Source organism: Somniosus microcephalus, unplaced genomic scaffold, assembly GCF_052327205.1.
Source record: "Somniosus microcephalus isolate GS21.2 unplaced genomic scaffold, FLI_Smic_1.0 unresolved_chr6, whole genome shotgun sequence".
NCBI classification, from domain to species: domain Eukaryota; kingdom Metazoa; phylum Chordata; class Chondrichthyes; order Squaliformes; family Somniosidae; genus Somniosus; species Somniosus microcephalus.
In genome coordinates this window covers 1,800,896-1,823,746 of record NW_028225184.1, presented here as the reverse complement: position 1 = coordinate 1,823,746, position 22,851 = coordinate 1,800,896, and the positions used below count along the sequence as shown (strand labels likewise).

Genomic DNA, 22,851 nt, shown 5'->3' with positions numbered 1-22,851 from the left:
ACAGAGTTACACACCTTTCTCTCTCACTCCTAGTCTCTCTCCATCACAGCACAGAGTTACACACCTCTCTCTCTCGCTCCTAGCCTCTCTCTATCACAGCACAGATTTACACACCTTTCTCTCTCGCTCCTAGTCTCTCTCTATCACAGCACAGAGTTACACACCTGTCTCTCTCGCTCCTAGTCTCTCTCTATCACGGCACAGTGGTGCACACCTTTCTCTTGCTCCTAGTCTCTCTCAATAACAGCACAGAGTTACACACATTTCTCTCTCGCTCCTAGTCTCTCTCTATCACAACACAGAGTTACACACCTTTCAATCTCGCTCCTTGTCTCTCTCTATCACAGCACAGAGATACACCCCTTTCTCTCTCGCTCCAAGTCTCTCTCTATCACAACACAGAGTTACACACCTTTCACTCTCGCTCCTAGTCTCTCTATCACAGCACAGAATTACACACCTTTCTCTCCCGCTCCTAGTCTCTCTCTATCACAGCACAGTTACACATCTTTCTCTCGCTCCTGGTTTCTCTCTATCACAGCACAGAGTTACACACCTTTATCTCTCTATCACTGCAAGAGTTACACACCTTTCTCTCTCGATCCTAGTCTCTATCACTGCACAGAGTTACAAACCTTTCTCTCTCGCTCCTAGTCTCTCTCTATCACAGCACAGAGTTACACACCTTTCTCTCTCGCCCCTAGTCTCTCTCTATCACAGCACAGAGTTACACACCTTTCTCTTTCGCTCCTAGTCTCTCTCGATCACTGCACAGAGTTACACACCTTTCTCTCTCGCTCCTGGTCTCTCTCTATCACTGAATAGAGTTAAACACCTTTCTCTCTCGCTCCTAGTCTCTATCACTGCACAGAGTTACACACCTTTCTCTCTCGCTCCTTGTCTCTCTCTATCACAGCACAGAGTTACACACCTTTCTCTCTCGCTCCTAGTCTCTCTATCACAGCACAGAGTTGCACATCTTTCTCTCTCACTCCTAGTCTCTCTCTATCACAGCACAGAGTTACACACCTTTATCTCTCTGTCACTGCAAAGAGTTACACACCTTTCTCTCTCGATCCTAGTCTCTATCACTGCACAAAGTTACACAACCTTCTCTCTCGCTCCTAGTCTCTCTCTATCACAGCACACAGTTACACACCTTTCTCTCTCGCTCCTAGTCTCTCTCGATCAGTGCGCAGAGTTACACACCTTTCTCTCTCGCTCCTAGCCTCTCTCTATCACAGCACAGAGTTACACACCTTTCTCTCTCGCTCCTAGTCTCTCTCTATCACAGCACAGAGTTACACACCTTTCTCTCTCGCTCCTTGTCTCTCTCTATCACAGCACAGAGTTACACACCTTTCTCTCTCGCTGCTAGTCTCTCTATCACAGCACAGAGTTACACACCTTTCTCTCTCCCTCCTAGTCTATCTCGATCACTGCACAGAGTTACACACCTTTCTCTCTCACTCCTAGTCTCTCTCTATCACAGCACAGAGTTACACACTGTCTCTCTCGCTCCTAGTCTCTATCACAGCACAGTTACACACCTTTCTCTCTCGCTCCTAGTCTCTCTCGATCAGTGCACAGAGTTACACACCTTTCTCTCTCGCTCCTTGTCTCTCTCTATCAAAGCACAAAGTTACACACCTTTCTCTCTCGCTCCTAGTCTCTATCACTGCACAGAATTACACACCTTTCTCTCTCGCTCCTAGTCTCTCTCTTTCACAGCAGAGTTACACACCTTTCTCTCTCGCTAATAGTCTCTCTCTGTCACAGACCAGAGTTACACACCTTTCTCTCTCGCTCCTAGTCTCTCTCTATCACTGCACAGAGTTACACACCTTTCTCTCTCGCTCCTAGTCTCTCTCTATCACAGCACAGAGTTACACACCTTTCTCTCTCGCTCCTTGTCTCTCTCTATCACAGCACAGATTTACACACCTTTCTCTCTCGCTCCTAGTCTCTTTCTATCACAGCACAGAGTTACACACCGTTCTCTCTCGCTTCTATTCAATTCAATTCAATTCAAATGCTTTATTGGCATGAAAGTTTACAGAGAACCATATTGCCAAAGCTTACATTGCAAAAAGGTACAGTTTTCTAACATTCTGTAGGTGTCAATCGATTTGACATTTGTTGGGTACATACAATATTACTTTTAAACAATATTAATTTTAAACAGTCTTTGTACTTCATTTGGTACGTTCAATATTAATTTTAAACAGTCTTAATTTTAAACAGTCCTCAGGTTGTGACATGTTGTTACATATTTGGCCCCAAGGTATGGTCTGTCTCCTTCTCCTAGGACTAATCTCAATTTTGACAGATCATCCAATTCCTTGAAATCTGGGGTTGTTTGGCTTAGCGTGTTGAATAATATGTTTCTTCTCTCTCTATCACTGCACAGAGTTACACACCTTTCTCTCTCGCTCCTCGTCTCTCTCTATCACAGCACAGAGTTACACACCTTTCTCTCTTGCTCCTAGTCTCTCTCTATCACAGCACAGAGTTACACACCTTCGTCTGACGCACTCGCTCCTACTTTCTTTCTATCACAGCACAGAGTTACACACATTTCTCTCTCGCTCCTGGTCTCTCTCTATCACAGCACAGAGTTACACACCTTTGTCTGACGCACTCGCTCCTAGTCCCTCACTAACACTGCACAGAGTTACACACCTTTCTCTCTCGCTCCTAGTCTCTATCACAGCACAGAGTTACACACCTTTCTCTCTCACTCCTAGTCTCTCTCGATCACAGCACAGAGTTACACACCTGTCTCTCTCGCTCCTAGTCTCTCTCTATCACTGCACAGAGATACACACCTTTCTCTCTCGCTCCTGGTCTCTCTCGATCACAGCACAGAGTTACACACCTTTCTCTCTCGCTCCTAGTCTCTCTCTATCACTGCACAGAGTTACACACCTTTTCCTCTCCCTCCTAGTCTCTATCACTGCTCAGAGTGGTGTGGAGATGCCGGAGTTGGACTGGGGTGGACAAATGTAAGAAGTCACACAACACCAGGTTATAGTCCAACAGCTTTATTTGAAATCATAAGCTTTCGGAGCGCTGCTCCTTCTTCAGATGAAGTGGAGAAATGCATAAAGACACATCTGACATGATTCTCTGACTATATAAGCTGTGTCTTTATGCATTTCTCCACTTCACCTGAAGAATGAGCAGCGCTCAAAGAGATTGTGATTTCAAATAAAGCTGTTGGACTATAACCTGGTGTTGTGTGACTTCTTACAACTGCTCAGAGTTACACACCTTTCTCTCTCGCTCCTTGTCTCTCTCTATCACAGCACAGAGTTACACACCTTTCTCTCTCGCTCCTAGTCTCTCTCTATCACAGCACAGAGTTACACACCTTTCTCTCTCGCTCCTAGTCTCTCTCTATCACAGCACAGAGTTACACACCTTTCTCTCTCGCTCCGAGTCTCTCTCGATCACTGCACAGAGTTACACACCTTTCTCTCTCGCTCCTAGTCTCTCTCGATCACTGCACAGAGTTACACACCTTTCTCTCTCGCTCCTGGTCTCTCTCTATCACAGCACAGAGTTACACACCTTTCTCTCTCGCTCCTAGTCTCTCTATCACAGCACAGAGTTACAAACCTTTCTCTCTCGCTCCTAGTCTCTCTCTATCACAGCACAGAGTTACACACCTTTCTCTCTCCCTCCTAGTCTCTCTCGATCACTGCACAGAGTTACACACCTTTCTCTCTCGCTCCTGGTCTCTCTCTATCACTGCATAGAGTTAAACACCTTTCTCTCTCGCTCCTAGTCTCTATCACTGCACAGAGCTACACACCTTTCTCTCTCGCTCCTAGTCTCTCTCTATCACTGCACAGAGTTACACACCTTTCTCTCTCGCTCCTAGTCTCTGTCACAGCACAGAGATACAGGTCTTTCTCTCTCGCTCCTAGTCTCTCTCTATCACAGCACATAGTTACACACATTTCTCTCTCGCTCCTAGTCTCTCTCTATCACAGCAGAGTTACACACCTCTCTCTCTCGCTCCTAGTCTCTCTCTATCACTGCACAGATTTACACACCTTTCTCTCTCGCTCCTAATCTCTCTCTATCACAGCACAGAGATACAAACCTTTCTTTCTCGCTCCTAGTCTCTCTATTACAGCACAGAGTTACACACCTTTCTCTCTCGCTCCTAGTCCCTATCACAGCACAGAGTTACACACCTTTCTCTCTCGCTCCTCGTCTCTCTCTATCACTGCACAGAGTTACACACCTTTCTCTCTCACTCCTAGTCTCTCTCCATCACAGCACAGAGTTACACACCTCTCTCTCTCGCTCCTAGCCTCTCTCTATCACAGCACAGATTTACACACCTTTCTCTCTCGCTCCTAGTCTCTCTCTATCACAGCACAGAGTTACACACCTGTCTCTCTCGCTCCTAGTCTCTCTCTATCACGGCACAGTGGTGCACACCTTTCTCTTGCTCCTAGTCTCTCTCAATAACAGCACAGAGTTACACACATTTCTCTCTCGCTCCTAGTCTCTCTCTATCACAACACAGAGTTACACACCTTTCAATCTCGCTCCTTGTCTCTCTCTATCACAGCACAGAGATACACCCCTTTCTCTCTCGCTCCAAGTCTCTCTCTATCACAACACAGAGTTACACACCTTTCACTCTCGCTCCTAGTCTCTCTATCACAGCACAGAATTACACACCTTTCTCTCCCGCTCCTAGTCTCTCTCTATCACAGCACAGTTACACATCTTTCTCTCGCTCCTGGTTTCTCTCTATCACAGCACAGAGTTACACACCTTTATCTCTCTATCACTGCAAGAGTTACACACCTTTCTCTCTCGATCCTAGTCTCTATCACTGCACAGAGTTACAAACCTTTCTCTCTCGCTCCTAGTCTCTCTCTATCACAGCACAGAGTTACACACCTTTCTCTCTCGCCCCTAGTCTCTCTCTATCACAGCACAGAGTTACACACCTTTCTCTTTCGCTCCTAGTCTCTCTCGATCACTGCACAGAGTTACACACCTTTCTCTCTCGCTCCTGGTCTCTCTCTATCACTGAATAGAGTTAAACACCTTTCTCTCTCGCTCCTAGTCTCTATCACTGCACAGAGTTACACACCTTTCTCTCTCGCTCCTTGTCTCTCTCTATCACAGCACAGAGTTACACACCTTTCTCTCTCGCTCCTAGTCTCTCTATCACAGCACAGAGTTGCACATCTTTCTCTCTCACTCCTAGTCTCTCTCTATCACAGCACAGAGTTACACACCTTTATCTCTCTGTCACTGCAAAGAGTTACACACCTTTCTCTCTCGATCCTAGTCTCTATCACTGCACAAAGTTACACAACCTTCTCTCTCGCTCCTAGTCTCTCTCTATCACAGCACACAGTTACACACCTTTCTCTCTCGCTCCTAGTCTCTCTCGATCAGTGCGCAGAGTTACACACCTTTCTCTCTCGCTCCTTGTCTCTCTCTATCACTGCACAGAGTTACACACCTTTCTCTCTCGCTCCTAGTCTCTATCACAGCAGAGAGATACACACCTTTCTCTCTCGCTCCTAGTCTCTATCACTGCACAGAGTTACACACCTTTCTCTCTCGCTCCTAGTCTCTCTCTTTCACAGCAGAGTTACACACCTTTCTCTCTCGCTCCTAGTCTCTCTCTATCACTGCACAGATTTACACACCTTTCTCTCTCGCTCCTAGTCTCTCTCTATCACAGCACAGATTTACACACCTTTCTCTCTCACTCCTAGTCTCTCTCTATCACAGCACAGAGTTACACACTGTCTCTCTCGCTCCTAGTCTCTATCACAGCAGAGAGATACACACCTTTCTCTCTCGCTCCTAGGCTCTATCACTGCACAGAGTTACACACCTTTCCCTCTCGCTCCTAGTCTCTCTCTATCACAGCACAGTGTTACACACCTTTCTCTCTCGCTGCTAGTCTCTCTCTATCACAGCACAGAGTTACACACCTTTCTTTCTCGCTCCTAGTCTCTCTCTATCACAGCACAGAGAGATTAGCGTGTAAGATTAAGGCACATGGGATTGGGGGTAATGTATTGAGTTGAATAGAGAACTGGTTGGCAGACAGATAGCAAAGAGTTGGAATAAATGGGTCCATTTCCGAGTGGCAGGCAGTGACTAGTGGGGTACCGCAGGGGTTCATCCTTGGACCCCAGCTATTCACAATACATATTGATGATCTGGACAAGGGAACTAGATGTAATATCTCCAAATTTGCAGATGACACAAAGCTGGGTGGGCTTGTGTGCTTTGAGAAGGATGTTGAGAAACTCCAGGATGATTTGGACATGTTGGGTGATTGGGCAGAAACATGGCAAATGCAATATAACGTGGATAAATGTGAGGCTGTCCACTTTGGTGGTAAAAACAGGAAGGCAGATTATTATCTAAATGGCAATAGATTGGGAGAAGGGGAAGTGCAACGAGACCTGGGTGTCCTTGTGCACCAGTCGCTGAAGGTAAGCATGCAGGTGCAGCAGGCGGTTAAGAAGGCAAATGGTATGTTGGCCTTCATAGCGAGAGGGACAAGGATGTCTTGCTGCAGTTGTACAGGGACTTGGTGAGACCACATCTTGAGTATTGTGTGCAGTTTTGTTTGCCTTATCTGAGGAAGGATGTTCTTGCCATGGAAGGAGTTCAGCGAAGATTCACCAGTTTGATACCTGGGATGGCAGGAATGACGTATGAGGAGAGATTGGGTCGATTGGACATGTTTAGAAGAATGAGAGGTGATCTCATTGAAACTTATAAAATTCTGACAGGAATGGACAGACTAGATGCAGGAAGGATGTTCCGATAGTCGGGGAGTCCAGAACCAGGGGACACAGTCTAAGGATAAAGGGTAGGACATTTAGGACAGAAATGAGGAGGAATTTCTTCACCCAGAGAGTGGTGAACCTCTACCACAGAAGGGGGTGGAGGCCAGTTCATTAAATATATTCAAGAAGGTGTAGGATATATTTCTTAAGTCTAAAGGGATCAAAGAGTATGGGGAGAAAGCAGGGACCGGGTACTGAATTTGGATGATCAGCCTTCATCGCATTGAATGGTGGAGCAGACTCGATGGACCGAATGGCCTACTCCTGCTCCTATCTTCTATGTTTCAAGTCCCCGATCACCAACCCCACGGGAGGGCAGCATGGGGGAGAGCGGCTCACTACAATATCAACCCCAGTGAGCCCAGTGTAGACAGTGTGTGAGTGAGTTTGTGAATGACCCCGATCACTGGCCCCACGGCCCGGGTGAGAGCGGCTCACTACAATATCAACCCCAGTGAGCCCAGTGTAGACAGTGTGTGAGTGAGTTTGTGAATGACCCCGATCACGAGCCCCGTGGAGGCCTGAGGGCGTGTGGCTAACCACAATATCAGGACCAGGGAGCCCAGTGTAGACAGTGCGTGAGTGAGTGCATGAATGTCCCAGATCACTGGCCCCGAGGCCTGGGGGAGATCGGCTCACAACAAGATCAGACCCAGGGAGCCCAATGTGGACAGTGTCTGAGTGAGTGTGTGAATGTCCCCGATCACTGGTCCCACAGCCTGGGGGAGAGCCGATCGCCACAATATCAGACCCATGGAGCTCCGTGTAGACAGTGTGTGAGTGAGTGTGTGAATGTCCCCGACCGCTGGCCCCGCAGCCTGGGGGAGAGCGGCTCACCACAATATCAGACCCAGGGAGCCCAGTGTAGACAGTGTGTGAGTGAGTGTGTGAATGTCCCCGATCACTGGCCCCGCGGCCTGGGGGAGAGCGGCTCACCACAATATCAGACCTAGGGAGCCCAGTGTAGACAGTGTGTGAGTGAGTGTATGAATGTCCCAGATCACTGGCCCCGCGGCCCAGGGGAGAGCGGCTCGCCACAATATCAGACCCATGGAGCTCCGTGTAGACATTGTGTGAGTGAGTGTGTGAATGTCCCCGATCACTGGCCCCGCGGCCTGGGGGAGAGCGGCTCACCACAATATCTGACCCAGGGAGCCCAGTGTAGACAGTGTGTGAGTGAGTGTGTGAAAGTCCCCGATCACTGGCCCCACGGCCCGGGGGAGAGCGGCTCGCCACAATATCAGGCCCAGGGAGCCTAGTGTAGACAGTGTGTGAGTGAGTGCGTGAATGTCCCCAATCACCAGCCCCACGGCCTGGGGGAGAGCGGCTCACCACAATATCTGACCCAGGGTGCTCCGTGTAGACAGTGTGTGAGTGAGTGTGTGAATGTCCCCGATCACTGGCCCCACGGCCCGGGGGAGAGAGGCTCACCACAATATCAGACCCATGGAGCTCCGTGTAGACAGTGTGTGAGTGAGTGTGTGTGAATGTCCCCAATCACCAGCCCCACGGCCCGGGGGAGAGCGGCTCACCACAATAACAGGCCTAGGGAGCCCAGTGTAGACAGTGTGTGAGTGAGTGTGTGAAAGTCCCCGATCACTGGCCCCACGGCCCGGGGGAGAGCGGCTCGCCACAATATCAGGCCCAGGGAGTCCAGTGTAGACATTGTGTGAGTGAGTGTGTGAATGTCCCCGATCACTCTCCCCACGGCCCGGGGGAGAGCGGCTCACCACAATATCAGACCCAGGGAGCCTAGTGTAGACAGTGTGTGAGTGAGTGTGTGAATGTCTCCGATCACTGGCCCCACGGCCCGGGGGAGAGCGGCTCACCACAATATCAGGCCCATGGAGCTCCGTGTAGACAGTGTGTGAGTGAGTGTGTGAATGTCCCCGATCACTGGCCCCGTGGCCCGGGGGAGAGTGGCTCACCACAATATCAGGCCCATGGAGCTCCGTGTAGACAGTGTGTGAGTGAGTGTGTGAATGTCCCCGATCACTGGCCCCGTGGCCCGGGGGAGAGCGGCTCACCACAATATCAGACCTAGGGAGCCCAGTGTAGACAGTGTGTGAGTGAGTGTGTGAATGTCCCCGATCACTGGCCCCGTGGCCTGGGGGAGAGCGGCTCACCACAATATCAGACCTAGGGAGCCCAGTGTAGACAGTGTGTGAGTGAGTGTGTGAATGTCCCCGATCACTGGCCCCACGGCCCGGGGGAGAGAGGCTCACCACAATATCAGGCCCAGGGAGCCCAGTGTAGACAGTGTGTGAGTGAATGTGTGAATGTCCCCATCACTGGCTCCACGGCCCGGGGGAGAGAGGCTCACCACAATATCAGGCCCAGGGAGCTCCGTGTAGACAGTGTGTGAGTGAGTGTGTGAATGTTCCCGATCACTGGCCCCACGGCGTGGGGGAGAGCGGCTCACCACAATATCAGGCCCAGGGAGCCCAGTGTAGACATTGTGTGAGTGAGTGTGTGAATGTCTCCGATCACCGGCCCCACGGCCTGGGGGAGAGCGGCTCACCACAATATCAGGCCCATGGAGCTCCGTGTAGACAGTCTGTGAGTGAGTGTGTGAATGTCTCCGATCACCGGCCCCATGGGACGGTGGCCTGCGTGAGCGTGGTTCACCACAATATCATCCCCAGGGAGCCCAGTGTAGGCAGGTTGTGAGTGAACATGTGAATATCCCCAATTACCGGCCCCGTGGCGGCCCGGGAGCGAGTGGCTCAGCAGAATATCAGACCCAGGGAGCTCTCAGGCTGCAAAGTCTCCGCTTCTTCTCATCCTTTAATGAATTTTACAAACCGAGTAAAGGGATATTTCCCCACATTCTTCAACTGCTCTCTGAACTTAGTCTGGGTCACGGCATAAATCCCAGTGTTTGTGCAGCAACTCAGCAGCTGCAGCCCGAATCCCACTTCCCTTACATAATATGGTAGATATACGGAGCCATACCGCAAATACCTCATCCGGTACCATATAAAATAAACCATAAACACTGCCCATAAAAGGATGAAATTGCCCGAGATAACAAATAGTAAAATGATCGATTTCCTGCGGCTCTCCATCTCTGGGTCTCTGGGACTCTCCCCACTGCTGGGACCCCGGAGTCTCCTGCGGGCTCTGCTGGCCACTAAAATGTGTCTGACCGTGACAGCATTGAGTAGCAGAATTAGAACAAATGGGACCCCCGGGGTGAGAACATAATGAAGGAACTCGATTACTGCCCAGATCCGAGATTGCAAAACACCCAGTGTTGCAGCACAAAACCAGGGGAGATTCGCAAGGTAATATTGATCTGTGAACATAAAATACCAGAAAATGTTCTTTAAACCGCTCAGCACAGTCACTGTTCCCAGAACCACAGCCGCCGTTTTCTCGGTGCAATATTTAGTTTTCAGCTTCTGCCAACAAATGGCCACAAATCGATCGAAGGTGAAAGTGACGGTGAACCAGACAGAACAGTCTGTGGCTGCATAAAGCAGAACGGCGTGGATATTACACACGGGGATGGACCGCACGAAATCAAAGTGTACCCAATAAACAATCGGAATGTGCCTCAATATCAGGTCCAATATAATGACCAGTAGATCCGCTGCTGCCATGGCCACCAAGTAGCGAGTGACACATTTGGAGAGACCGCACTTTCCCCGAGACAGGATCACAATCGTCACTAGGTTCACTGTGAGCAAGGGAAATAACAGGGAAATTATACATCAGGCTGGGGAAAAAATTGCAATTTGATGGAATTCGGGGTGAAATATGCAATTCATTGGCGAAATTCAATGATATATTCTAATTCTTTTACATGTGGAGCTGAGTACAGGGTTCATTGTAAGAATAATCGGAATACATTGTGGAATCAATAAATGAAATGGGAATAAATATATCATTAAATTAAAAGATGTTTGATCAATGAGTGATTAAATGATCGATCTATATTTAGACAAGCAGACAAAAGCACCGTCCGAGGTATCAGGGACACAACGGAACAGAACCTCTCAGGATGCCTTCGTGCCCCGGGATCAGTCAGCATTTGGACCGGGGAAATTAACTTCTGTGCCCCTGTGTTAGGGAGGGGGGAAATCCCGCTTGTACTCCTGCTCCTGGTTAGAATATCCATTATATCTAGAACTGAAAATGAATGCAACAGCAAAACCCAGAAACTGCAACGATGGCAATAATTACAGTCAATTGTATTTAAAATGTACGGGTGTAATAGGACAATGCTAAAATAATAAATACAAGTGCACTGCAGTTATAAAGATAACTGGGCTTTCAGAAGTGTTTTGAAAATTGAGTTTTCTTTTTTGTTGAAACACATAAATTGTACCTCATTGAAATGAATATTGGCCAAGTAACATTGCAAATAATGGACGCTGAATTAAAGTAAATAGCTATCCATCACCAGGTAATGTCCCACTAAATGCATTTATCAGCATCAGAATTAGATGACTGATCCCACAGGCAAAGTGCCGCCAAAAGCTTTTGTAAATTACCTGAACACAAATGGAAGAGATTTATCCTTGTACTTTTTCAACTGTTGGTTTCCAACTTGTGCAGAAAATATTAGACAAAAAGATATCAAAGGATTTTGTATCCTCAGTACTTCAGTCACAATCAGCTGGGATTAATTATCCTGAAGTACAGCAGGGGGCTGGGTCTCACTGAGAGATCCACTGAACTGTGACAGACGGGTATGGGATACAATTGTAAAGTCAGAACCAAGATTGGAAATAAATGTATTGAATCTGTCTGAATGAGCATTTTGTGAGAATGTAAATTAGCCTTGTATTCCTACTTCAACCACCAGCAGCAGCGCCACTAATGCAGAACTGCAGATGGTGGGAAACTGGCTGGAACTGAATGATTAGCGGATATTTCAGGCATTTAATGATGTGTTTATGATCTGCCAGGATTTGTTCCTGTGATTCTGTAAGTAACCATAACGAGCATTAGGTGAAAACAAAAGCAAAATACTGTGGATACTGGAAATCTGAAATGAGAACAGTAAATGTCGGAAATATTCAGCGGGTCAGGTATCGTCTGTGGAGAGAAAAAGAGAGTTAACGTTTCAGGTCGATGAACATTCGCCATTCGGTGAAGTGTCTCCTAAACCAAGACAACATTCTTCTGATCTGTTACAAATGTTCAGGGTAGATACTAGACTGAATATCGTTAAATAAAGAGTCACGGACAATAAATTTGCTTGAGTTGAATATAAAAGATTAGAATCTTGGTAACACGATATCACCTTCAGAATCAATAGCTGACCGAAGCGGGGATGGGATGGGATGGCGAATGACAAAGAGAGAAATACAGTTAAACATGATCTACAGAATTAATAGCTGGATAATGAGCAAATGCGCAATATCTCACCCGCCCATAAACAAAAACCATAAGAATTAAGAGCATAGAAGGCCACACGGCCCTTCGAGCTTGCTCGGCCAATCAATAAGATCATGGCTAATCTTCGGCATGAAATCTAAATGTCACCCCACCCCCTCCACATCACCATATCCCATGATTCCTGTAGAGTCCAAAAATACGGATGATAGAACAGGGAGAACGGAGTTTCTCTCCCTGGATTGATCTAAATCTATGAATAAAAGGCGAGAAAGTGACCGAAAAAGGAAAATATAAAACATGGAATCATAGAATGGTTACAGCACAGAAAGAAGCCATCATCCCATAGATCCCGTGCTGTCGAATGCCTTTTGGAAGTCCATGTACACAACATCACTCGCATTACCCTCATCAACCCTCTCTGTTACCGCCTCAAAAAAATCCATCAATCTAGTTGTCAGGGTCCCAGCTACACTTTCCTCTGCTGGCCACCAGAGGGCGGTTTAGGATGCCTCAGTACACTGCTGCCATGTCTCTGGAGCTCTCTCCTCACCTGTGTCTCATTAGAGTAATTGTCTCATTAAAGTAATCAGGCCTGTTTTTTAAGCTGACTATTTCAAGCCGCTGTCACTCAGTCTTGAGTTCTCATGCCTGCAAGTCACAGGTTAGTTTATCATCCTTGCCCTGCGTTTGGTATACTCGCTTTTGTTTCTTTGCATTGTTACTTTGATCTTTTGTTTGAAGAATTCTCTGTATGTCCTATATTTGAAGAGCCTTCTAGTAAAGCATCTTTTGAGTTTTACTCCATCTCAAGTCTCTGGCTGTCTGTCTGCATTTGGGTCCACTACCGCACCCGTAACAGCAAGACTGAGTCATCAACATGGACCCAGCAGAAACCAGCAAACCAAGGGAGGACATTAATCAACTGCACTCTGCCCTGATGAGCCAGGGTGCCATGGTCGGGAGGCATGACCAACTGCTGCAGGAGATTCGTGACAGCCTGCATTCCCTAACCGAGGCTGTCAGGCACGGCCAGCAGTCGGGTTCCGCACAACCATCAGCATCTAATCCTCGACAAGACAAGGATCCAGACCTTCCAGCTCCCGAACGATACAACAGTCACCCGGGCAAGTGTCGCGTCTTCCTCATACAGTGTTCACTGCCATTCGAGCTCCAGCCTTCCAGATTCCCCTCCGATCATTCTAGGGTCGCGTACATCATCTCCCTGCTCACTGGGAGAGCCCTCGCTTGGGCCACGGTCATGTGGGAGCGACAAACCCCTGCCTGCTCCAACTGTCGGATGTTCACCAAGGAGATGAGGCGAGTCTTCAACCATCCAGTTAGCGGCGAGAGGCGGCCAATAGACTGCTCCATCTCCATCAGGGGAATCATTGTTTATCGGACTACGCCATAGAATTCCGTACTCTCGCCACTGAAAGTCTTTGGAATATGGAGGCACTCATCGCCACTTTTTTTCACGGACTTTCGGAGGAGGTCAAAGATGAACTGGCCTCTCACAGATCTATCAACAATTTCGAGGCTCTTATCGATGTGGCCATTCGGATTGACAATCGACTCCGCGGGCAGCGAAGAGAATGCCGCCGTCCGTTTCTCTCACCCCCAGACCCAAATGCAGCACCCCCGAGCCCAACGCCACCTACCGCCGTGGAGGAGCCCATGCAGCTGGGCAGAACTCGACTCTCCCAATCTGAACGGGAGCGACGAATGCGCGAGAGTCGCTGCCTTTACTGTGGGGAATTCGGGCACTTCCGCGATTCCTGTCCCAAGTTGGCGGGAAAAGCCAGGACTTGTCCAGCAGTGGGAGAACTGTGATGAGTGAAAACACCACTCCCGAATCTGCTTCTTCCGGTCTCCGTCTCTACTCTTTCCTCTCCTGGGGTAATCAGCAACACACCCTCCGTGCTTTCTTGGATTCCAGAGCGGTAGGGAATTTCATGGAACTCAACTTCGCTAGACAGCTCAAGATCCCGACGGTCGACCTCGACCATCCTCTTACAATTACTGCCCTTGATGGTAGACCCCTTGGCTCTGGTAACGTCCACCGAATTACTGACCCCCTGTGGCTATTTGTGGAGAAGCACCACCAAGAGACAATCCAGCTCCACCTCATTCATTCTCCCGAGTTTCCTCTGGTCCTGGGCTTTCCCAGGTTGTCTCTCCATAATCCACATATCAACTGGTTTACCGGGGTGCTCATGGAATGGGGTCCTACCTGCCATGCCACCTGCCTGTTCTCAATGCCACTTCTTGATTCTCCCGAGCTTTCAGTTTCCCCGATCCTTCTCGAGTCCCAGCTGCCTTTACTGACCTTATAGAGGTCTTCAGTACGAGACAGGCCATCTCCCTTCCTCCTCACCGCCCGTATGACTGTGCCATCGACTTGCTACCAGGCACTTGTCCTCCTCCGGGTCGCCTCTTTTCTCTCTCCGCTCCTGAGATCGCTGCCATGGAGGAGTATATCCGTGACGCCCTCGCCACTGGTGCTATCCATCCTTCCACCTCTCCTGCCGGGGCAGGCTTCTTCTTTGCAGTAAAAAAGGATGGGGGTCTCCACTCATACATTGATTACCGCGGCCTCAACCGGGTCACTGTGAAGAACCGCTATCCCCTTCCTCTTATGTCCACGGTGTTCGAGCTCATGCAGTGGGCCAAACCTTTACCAAGCTGGATCTTCGCAATGCCTACAATCTGGTCCGCATAAGGGAGGGAGACGAGTGGAAACAGCTTTCAACACCCCTACTGGCCATTATGAGTAATTAGTAATGCCATTCGGTCTGGCCAATGCACCCGCGGTCTTTCAAGCCCTGATTAACGACGTTCTCCGTGATCTGCTTAACCGGTTCGTCTTTGTCTACCTCGACGACATTCTCATCTTTTCGAGCTCCCCCCAAGAACATGTTCAGCATGTCTGAGAGGTACTGCACCGGCTTCTTAAAAACCACCTTTATGTCAAGCTCGAAAAATGTGAGTTCCATGTCCCCACTGTCTCCTTCCTGGGCTTCGCCATCACCAATGGCAGCATCCAGATGGACCCAGACAAGACCCAGGCCGTCCGTGAGTGGCCAACACCCACTTCAGTCAAACAGGTCCAACGCTTGCTCGGCTTGGCCAACTTCGACAGAAGGTTCATCAGAAACTTCAGCTCCATAGCGGCACCCCTCTCGGCTTTAACCAAGACAACATCCACCCTTTTTCACTGGTCACCCGTGGAGGAGAAAGCATTCAAAGAACTCCACCGGCGCTTCACGACGGCTCCCGTTCTGGCCCTCCCCGATGCATCTCTTCCCTTCAGGGTCGAGGTGGATGCCTCTGTAATTGGAGTAGGGGCCGTCCTGTCCCTACGTTCTGTCACAGACCAGAAACTCCACCCGTGTGCCTTCTTCTCCAGGCGGCTCTTGCCTGCAGAGCACAACTATGACATCGGGACCAGAGAACTGCTTGCTGTCAAGTTGGCGTTGGAGGAATGGAGGCACTGGCTAGAGCGGGCCAAACATCCATTCGTGGTCTGGACTGACCACAAGAACCTCGCCTACTTCCAGGACGCCAAACGCCTCAATTCTCGCCAGGCCCGGTGGGTGCTCTTCTTCACTCGGATCAACTTCATCCTCTCTTACCGCCCCGGGTCCAAAAACCTGAAAGCTGACACGCTATCCCGGCAATTCGACCCCCCGGATATAAGTGAAACACTGACACCCATCCTTCCGAGCTCCAGGATTTTGGCTCCGGTTCGCTGGGGCATCGACACAACCATTCGAGAGGCACAACGGCGGGAGGCCGATTCAGGCGGCGGACCCCTGAATCGACTGTTTGTTCCCACAACAGTCCAATCCCAAGTCCTGCAGTGGGGACATTCGTCCCGGCTGACTGGGCATCCAGGGGTCGCCCGGATGCTCCAGTTTATCCACAGTAGATTCTGGTGGCCGTCGATCAAGAGGGATGTCCGGTCATTTGTCTTAGCTTGCAGCACCTGTGCCCAGCAGAAGAACCCCAGGACACGACCACATGGCCTCCTTCACCCACTCCCCATTCCAAACCATCCTTGGTCCCACCTTTCCCTGGACTTTGTCACCAATCTGCCACCGTCCCAGGGTAACATTGCCATCCTAGTTGTTGTCGACCGGTTCTCCAAAGCCTGCCAGTTCATCCCCCTGCCCAGGCTGCCTTCCGCCCGAGAAACTGCAGAACTCATGGTGCAGCATGTCTTCCGCCTACACGGCCACCCCCTAGACATAGTGTCAGACCATTGTCCCCAGTTCACCTCCCGGTTCTGGAAGGCTTCCTGTCGTCTCCTGGGTGCGGCGGTCAGCCTCTCCTTGGGTTATCATCCCCAGTCCAATGGGCAGACCGAGAGGATGAATCAGGACCTGGAGATGACTCTGCGCTGCCTTGCCTCCTCCAACCCCTCTACTTGGAGCAAACACTTCATTTGGGTGGAATATGCTCACAACACATTACAGAACTCCTCCATTGGGATGTCACCGTTCGAGTGTCAGTTCAGTTACCGACCTCTGTTGTTCCCCAAGCAGGAACCTGAGGTGGGGGTACCGTCGGCAGAGTCGTTCGTCCGGTGCTGCCAGTGGACCTGGAGAAAGGCCCGTCCTGCGCTGCAACTGGCATCAAGTCGACAGAGGATCCAGGCCAACCGATGATGCAATCCTGCCCCTTTGCTCCGGCCTGGGCCAATGGTTTGGCTCTCCACCCGGGACCTTACCCTGCGGGTCGAGTCCCGCAAATTGGCTCCTCGCTTCGTCAGTCCATTCAAGATACTCCGGAAGATAAACCCAGTTACCTACCGTCTCCTGTTGCCTCGATCCATGAGGATCCATCCATCCTTCCATGTCTCCTGTCTCAAACCTGTGCAGACCAGTCCCCTATCCCCAGCCACCAGACCACCTCCAGCCCCTCGACTAGTAAGGGGCCAGCCCGCCTACACTGTCAGCCGTCCCCTTCGCTCCCGCCTGGTCTGCGGAGTCTCCAGTATTTGGTGGACTAGGAGGGTTACAGTCCAGAGGAGCGCTCCTGGGTTCCGGCTCGTGACATCCTGGATCCTGGGCTTATCTGGGAGTTCCACCGGCGCCAGCCAGAGGCTACTGCGGGTACATCAGGTGCCGTCCCTAGGGGGGGGTGGGTTCTGTCAGGGTCCCAGCTACACGTTCCTCTGCTGGACGCCAGAGGGCTGTTAGGATGCCTCAGTACACTGCTGCCATGTCTCTGTAGCTCTCTCCTCACCTGTGTCTCATTAGAGTAATTTACTCATCAGAGTAATCAGGCCTGTTATTTAAGCTGACTATTTCCAGCCCCAGTCACACAGTCTTGAGTTCTCATGCCTGCAAGTCACAGGTTAGTTCATAGTCCTTGCTCTGCGTTTGGTATACTCGCTTTTGTTTCTTTGAATTGTTACTTTGATCTTTTGTTTGAAGAATTCTTTGTATGTCCTGCATTTGAAGAGCCGTCTAGTAAAGCATCTTTTGAGTTTTACTCCATCTCAAATCTCTGGCTGTCTGTCTGCATTTGGGTCCACTACCGCACCCAAAACACTAGTTAAGCACGATTTGCCTTTGACAGATCCATGCATGCTTTCCTTAATTAATCTAAACTTAACCAAGTGACTGCTAATTTTATCCTTGATCATCGTTTCTAAAAGCAACCCCGCCACCAAAGTTGCTGGATTTATCCTTGCGCCCGTTTTTGAACTAGGGTATAACATTTGCAGTTCTCCAGTTCTCTAGCACCACACCGTATCTAAGGAGAGCTGGAAGATTATGGCCAGTACCTCCGCAATTTATACCCTTACCTCCCTCAGCATCCTAGGATGCATCCCATCCGCTCCTAGTGACTGATCTACTTTCAGTACAGCAGGACTTTATGTTCCTCGCATTTATCAATTTTTAGCCCATCCAATATCTAAACTACCTCCTCTTTCACTATGGCTTTGGCAGCAGCTTCTTCCTTGTTGAAGACAGATGCAAAGTATTAATGTAATATATCAGCCAGGCCCTCTGCTTCCACTCCTAGTTCTCCTGTTTGGTCCCTTTTCGGCCCCGCCCCTCCTTTTCCTACCCATTTACTATTTATATGCATATAGAAGACTTTTAGATTCCATTTTCTGTTAGCTGCCAATCCATCCTCAAACTCTCTCTTTGCCACTCTTATTTCCTTTTTGACTTCATCTCTGAACTTTCTATGTTCAGCCTGTTTCTCACTTGTATTCTCAACCAGACATCTGTCATACTCCCCCTTTGTCTGTGTCATCTTACTCACTATCTTTTTCGTCATCCGGGGTGCTCCGGCTTTGTTTGCCCTACCTTTCCCCCTCGTGGGAATGTACCTCGATTGTACCCGAATCATCGCTTCTATAAAGGCAGCCCATTGTTCAATTACAGTTTTTCCTGTTAATCTTTGTTTCCAATTTACCAGCTCCGTTCTCAACCCACTGAAACTGGCACTCCTCCATTTAAGTATTTTTTACTATAGATTGTTCCCTGTCCTTTTCCATAGCTAATCTAAAGCTAATGATGCTCTGATCGCTGTTCCCTAAATGTTCCCTTACTGAAACTTGCTCCACCTGACACACCTCATTCCCCAGAACCAGATCCAGCAATGCGTCCTTCCTCTTTGGACCAGAAATGCACCAATCTCGAAAATCCTCTTGAACTCACTTCAGAAAGTCTTCCCCTTGTCTGCCCTTTATACTTTTACTAACCCAGTCTATATTAGGTTAATTGAAGTCCCACATTATTACTACTCTACATTTCTTCCACCTCCCTGTAATTTCCCTGCACATTTTCTCCTTTGTATTCTTCCCACTAGTTGGTGGCCTACAGAATAAACTAGTCGTGTAATGGCACCTCTATTGTTTCTTAACTCTAACCAAATAGATTCTGTCCTTGACCCTCCTAGACATCCTCACTCTCTAGCTCTGTAATTTGCTCCTTAATCAGTACTGCTACCCAATCTTCTTTCTTTCCTGCACTATCTTTCTCGAACATCGTATATCCAGGAATATTTAGTATCCAATCCTGCCCTTTTTAGAGCCAGGTCTCTATTATCGCCATGACATCATTTTCCTAGGGGAATGAGTGACCAACAGGCAGAGTAATAGGTGCAGGCAGTTAGTGCAGTGGACCCTGTGGCCATCCCCCTCTCCAACAGGTACACCACTTTGAGTACTGTAGGGGGGGATTGCTTATCAGAGGAAGGCAAGAGCAGCCAACTTCCTAGCACCAGGGGTGGCTCTGCTGCACAGCACGGGAGGAAAAAGGGGTAGAGCTATAGTAATAGGGGATTCTATTGCAAGGGGAATAGATAGGCATTTCTGCGGCTGCAAACGAGATTCCAGGATGGTGTGTTGCCTCCCTGGTGCAAGGGTCAAGGATGTCTCCGAACGGCTGCAGAACATCTTGGAAGGGGAGGGTGAACAGCCAGTTGTCGTGGTGCATATAGGCACCAACGATATAGGTAAAAAGCAGGATGAGGCCCTAAAAGTGGAATATAGGGAGTTAGGAGATAAATTATAAAACAGGACCTCAAAGGTAGTAATCTCGGGATTGCTACCAGTGCCACGTGCTAGTCAGTGTAGAAATAGAAGGATACTTCAGATGAATATGTGGCTCGAGGAATGGTGCCAGGGGAAGGGATTCAAGTTCCTGGGACATTGGAACCGGTTCTGTGGGAGGTGGGACCAGTTCAAACCGGATGGTTTGCACCTGGGCAGGGCTGGATGATGTCCTAGGCGGAGTGTTTGCTAGTGCTGTGGGGGAGGGTTTAAACTAAAATGGCAGGGGGTTGGGAACCTGAGCAGGGAGGCAGAGGAAAGGGAAACAAGGATAAAAGCAAAAGATAGGAAGGAGAAAAACAAAAGTGGCAGTCAGAGAAATCAACGGTTTAAATCAAACGTGGCCACAGTAAATAATAATTCTAATAGGTCTAAGAGCGTTAAAAAAAACAAGCCTGAAGTGTTTGTGTCTTAATGCGAGGAGCACTTGTAATAAGGTGGATGAATTGGCTGCGCAAAAAGAGGTCAACGAATATGATTTGGTTGTGATTACAGAAACGTGCCTCAAGGATGGCCAAGACTGGGAACTCAACTTCCAGGGGTATTCGATATTCAGGAAAGATAGGCAAAAAGGTAAGGGAGGTGGTGTAGCATTACTGGTTAAAGAAGGGATTAACACAATTGTAATGAAGGATATTAGCTCTGATGATGTGGAATCTGTATGGGTAGAATTGAGAAATACTAAGGGGAAAAAACGTTAGTGGGGGTGGTATATAGACCTCCAAACAGAAAGGCGGAGGTTGGGGATGGCATTAAAAGGGAAATTAAAGAAGCGTGCAATAAGGGCTCAGGAGTCATCATGGGTGACTTTAATCTGCATATAGATTGGTCCAACCAAATTAGTTAAAATAATGTGGAGGAGGAATACCTGGAGTGTTTACGGGATGGTTTCCTAGACCAATATGTCGAGGAACCAACCAGAAATCAGGCCACCTTAGATTGGGTATTATGTAATGAGAAAGGATTAATTAGCAATCTTGTTGTACGAGGCCCCTTGGGTCGGAGCGATCATAATATGACCGAATTCTTCATTAAGATGGAGAATGAAGTAGTTGACTCAGAGACTAGGGTCCTCAATTTAAATAAAGGAAACTACGATGGTCTGAGGAGCGAGTTGGGTAGGATTGATTGGGGAATGGCACTCAAAGGGTTGACGGTGGAGAGGCAATGGCAAACATTCAAAGACCGAATGGATGAGCTACAGAATTTGTTCATCCCAGTTTGGCATAAAAATAAAACAAAAAAGGTGACTCAACCGTGGCTAACGAGGGAAATTAGGGATAGCATAAGATCGAAGGAGAGGACATATGAATTGGCCAGAAAAAGCAATAATCCTGAGGATTGGGAGCAGTTTAGAATTCAACAAAGGAGGACAAAGGTATTAATTAAGAAAGGGAAAATAGAATATGAGAGTAAGCTTGCAGGGAACTTAAAAACTGACTGTAAAAGCTTTTACAGATATGTGAAGAGAAAAAGATTGGTGATGTCAAGCGTAGGTCACTTGCAGTCAGAATCAGGGGAATTTATAATGTGGAACAAAGAAATGGCAGACCAACTAAATATATATTTTGGTTCTGTCTTCACAAAGGAGGACACAAATAACCTCCCAGAGATGCCGGGGAACATCGGGTCTGATGAAAGAGTGGAACTGAAAGAAATCAGTATTTGTAGGGAAATGGTGTTAGGAAAATTGATGGACTGAATGCCGATAAATCCCCAGGGCCTGATAATCTATATCCCAGGGTACTTAAGGAAGTGATCCTAGAAATAGTAGATGCACTGCTGGTCATCTTCCAGAACTCGATAGACTCTGGAACAGTACCCATGGAGTGAAGGGTAGCTAATGTTACCCTACTATTCAAAAAAGGTGGTAGAGAAAAAGTGGCGAGTTATAGACCAGTAAGCCTGACATCAGTAGTGGGGAAAATGCTGGAGTCCATTATAAAAGATGTAATAGCAGAGCACTTGGAAAGCAGTGACAGGATCGGACAAAGTTAACATGGATTTACAAAAGGTAAATCATGCTTGACTAATCTACTGGAATTTTTTGAGGATGTAACTGGTAAAATAGATCAGGGAGAACCAGTGGATGTCGTGTACTTGGACTTTCAGAAGGCTTTCGATAAGGTCCCGCATAAGAGATTAGCGTGCAAAATTAAGGCACATGGGATTGGGGGCAAGGTATTGACTTGGATAAAGAACTGGTTGGCGGACAGAAAGCAAAGAGTTGGAATAAACGGGTCATTTTCTGAGTGGCAGGCAGTGACTAGTTGGGTACCTCAAGGATCGGTCCTAGGACCCCAGCTGTTCACAATATATATTAATGATCTGGACGAGGGAATTGGATGTAATATCTCCAAATTTGCAGACGACACAAAGCTGGGTGGGAGGGTATGCTGTAAGGAGGATGTCGTGAAACTGCAGGACGATTTGGACAGGTTGGGTGATTGGGCAGAAACATGGCAAATGCACTATAATGTGGATAAATGTGAGGTTATCCACTGTGGTGGCAAAAACAGGATGGCAGATAATTTTTTGAATGGCAATAGATTGGGAGAAGGGGAAGTGCTAAGAGACCTGGATGTCCTTGTGCAGCAATCGCTGAAGATAAGCATGCAGGTACAGCAGGTGGTTAAGAAGGCAAATGGTATGTTGGCCTTCGTAGCAAGAGGGTTCGAGTACAGGAACAAGGATGTCTTGCTACAGTTGTACAGGGCCTTGGTGAGACCACACCTTGAGTATTGTGTGCAGTTTTGGTCGCCTTACCTGAGGAAGCACGTTCTTGCCATGGAAGGAGTGCAGCGAATATTTACCAGGCTGATACCTGGGATGGCAGGAATGACGTATGGTGAGAGATTGGGTCGATTGGGCTTATACTCACTGGAGTTTATAAGGTTGAGAGGGGATCTCATCGAAACCTATAAAATTCTGTCAGGCCTGGAGAGACTAGATGCAGGAAGGATGAGTCTGCTGGCCGGGGAGTCCAGAACCAGGGGTCATATTCTAAGGATAAGGGGTAAGCCATTTAGGGCTGAAATGAGGAGGAATTTCTTCACCCAGAGAGTGGTGAACCTGTGG

The 22,851-nt window shown here is 48.5% G+C and overlaps 1 protein-coding gene across 1 annotated transcript in view; it reads right to left on the bottom strand.

Moving 5' to 3' along the window:
* Window positions 1–9,606: 9,606 nt before the first annotated feature.
* LOC147086910 (putative G protein-coupled receptor 139) overlaps window positions 9,607–22,851 on the bottom strand; it is a 37,926-nt gene continuing 24,681 nt past the window's right edge. The window contains exon 2 of the mRNA XM_085978157.1: window positions 9,607–10,533. Coding sequence (XP_085834283.1) covers window positions 9,632–10,533 — 902 coding nt within the window. The 3' untranslated portion in view covers window positions 9,607–9,631. The remainder of the gene's footprint in view (window positions 10,534–22,851) is intronic.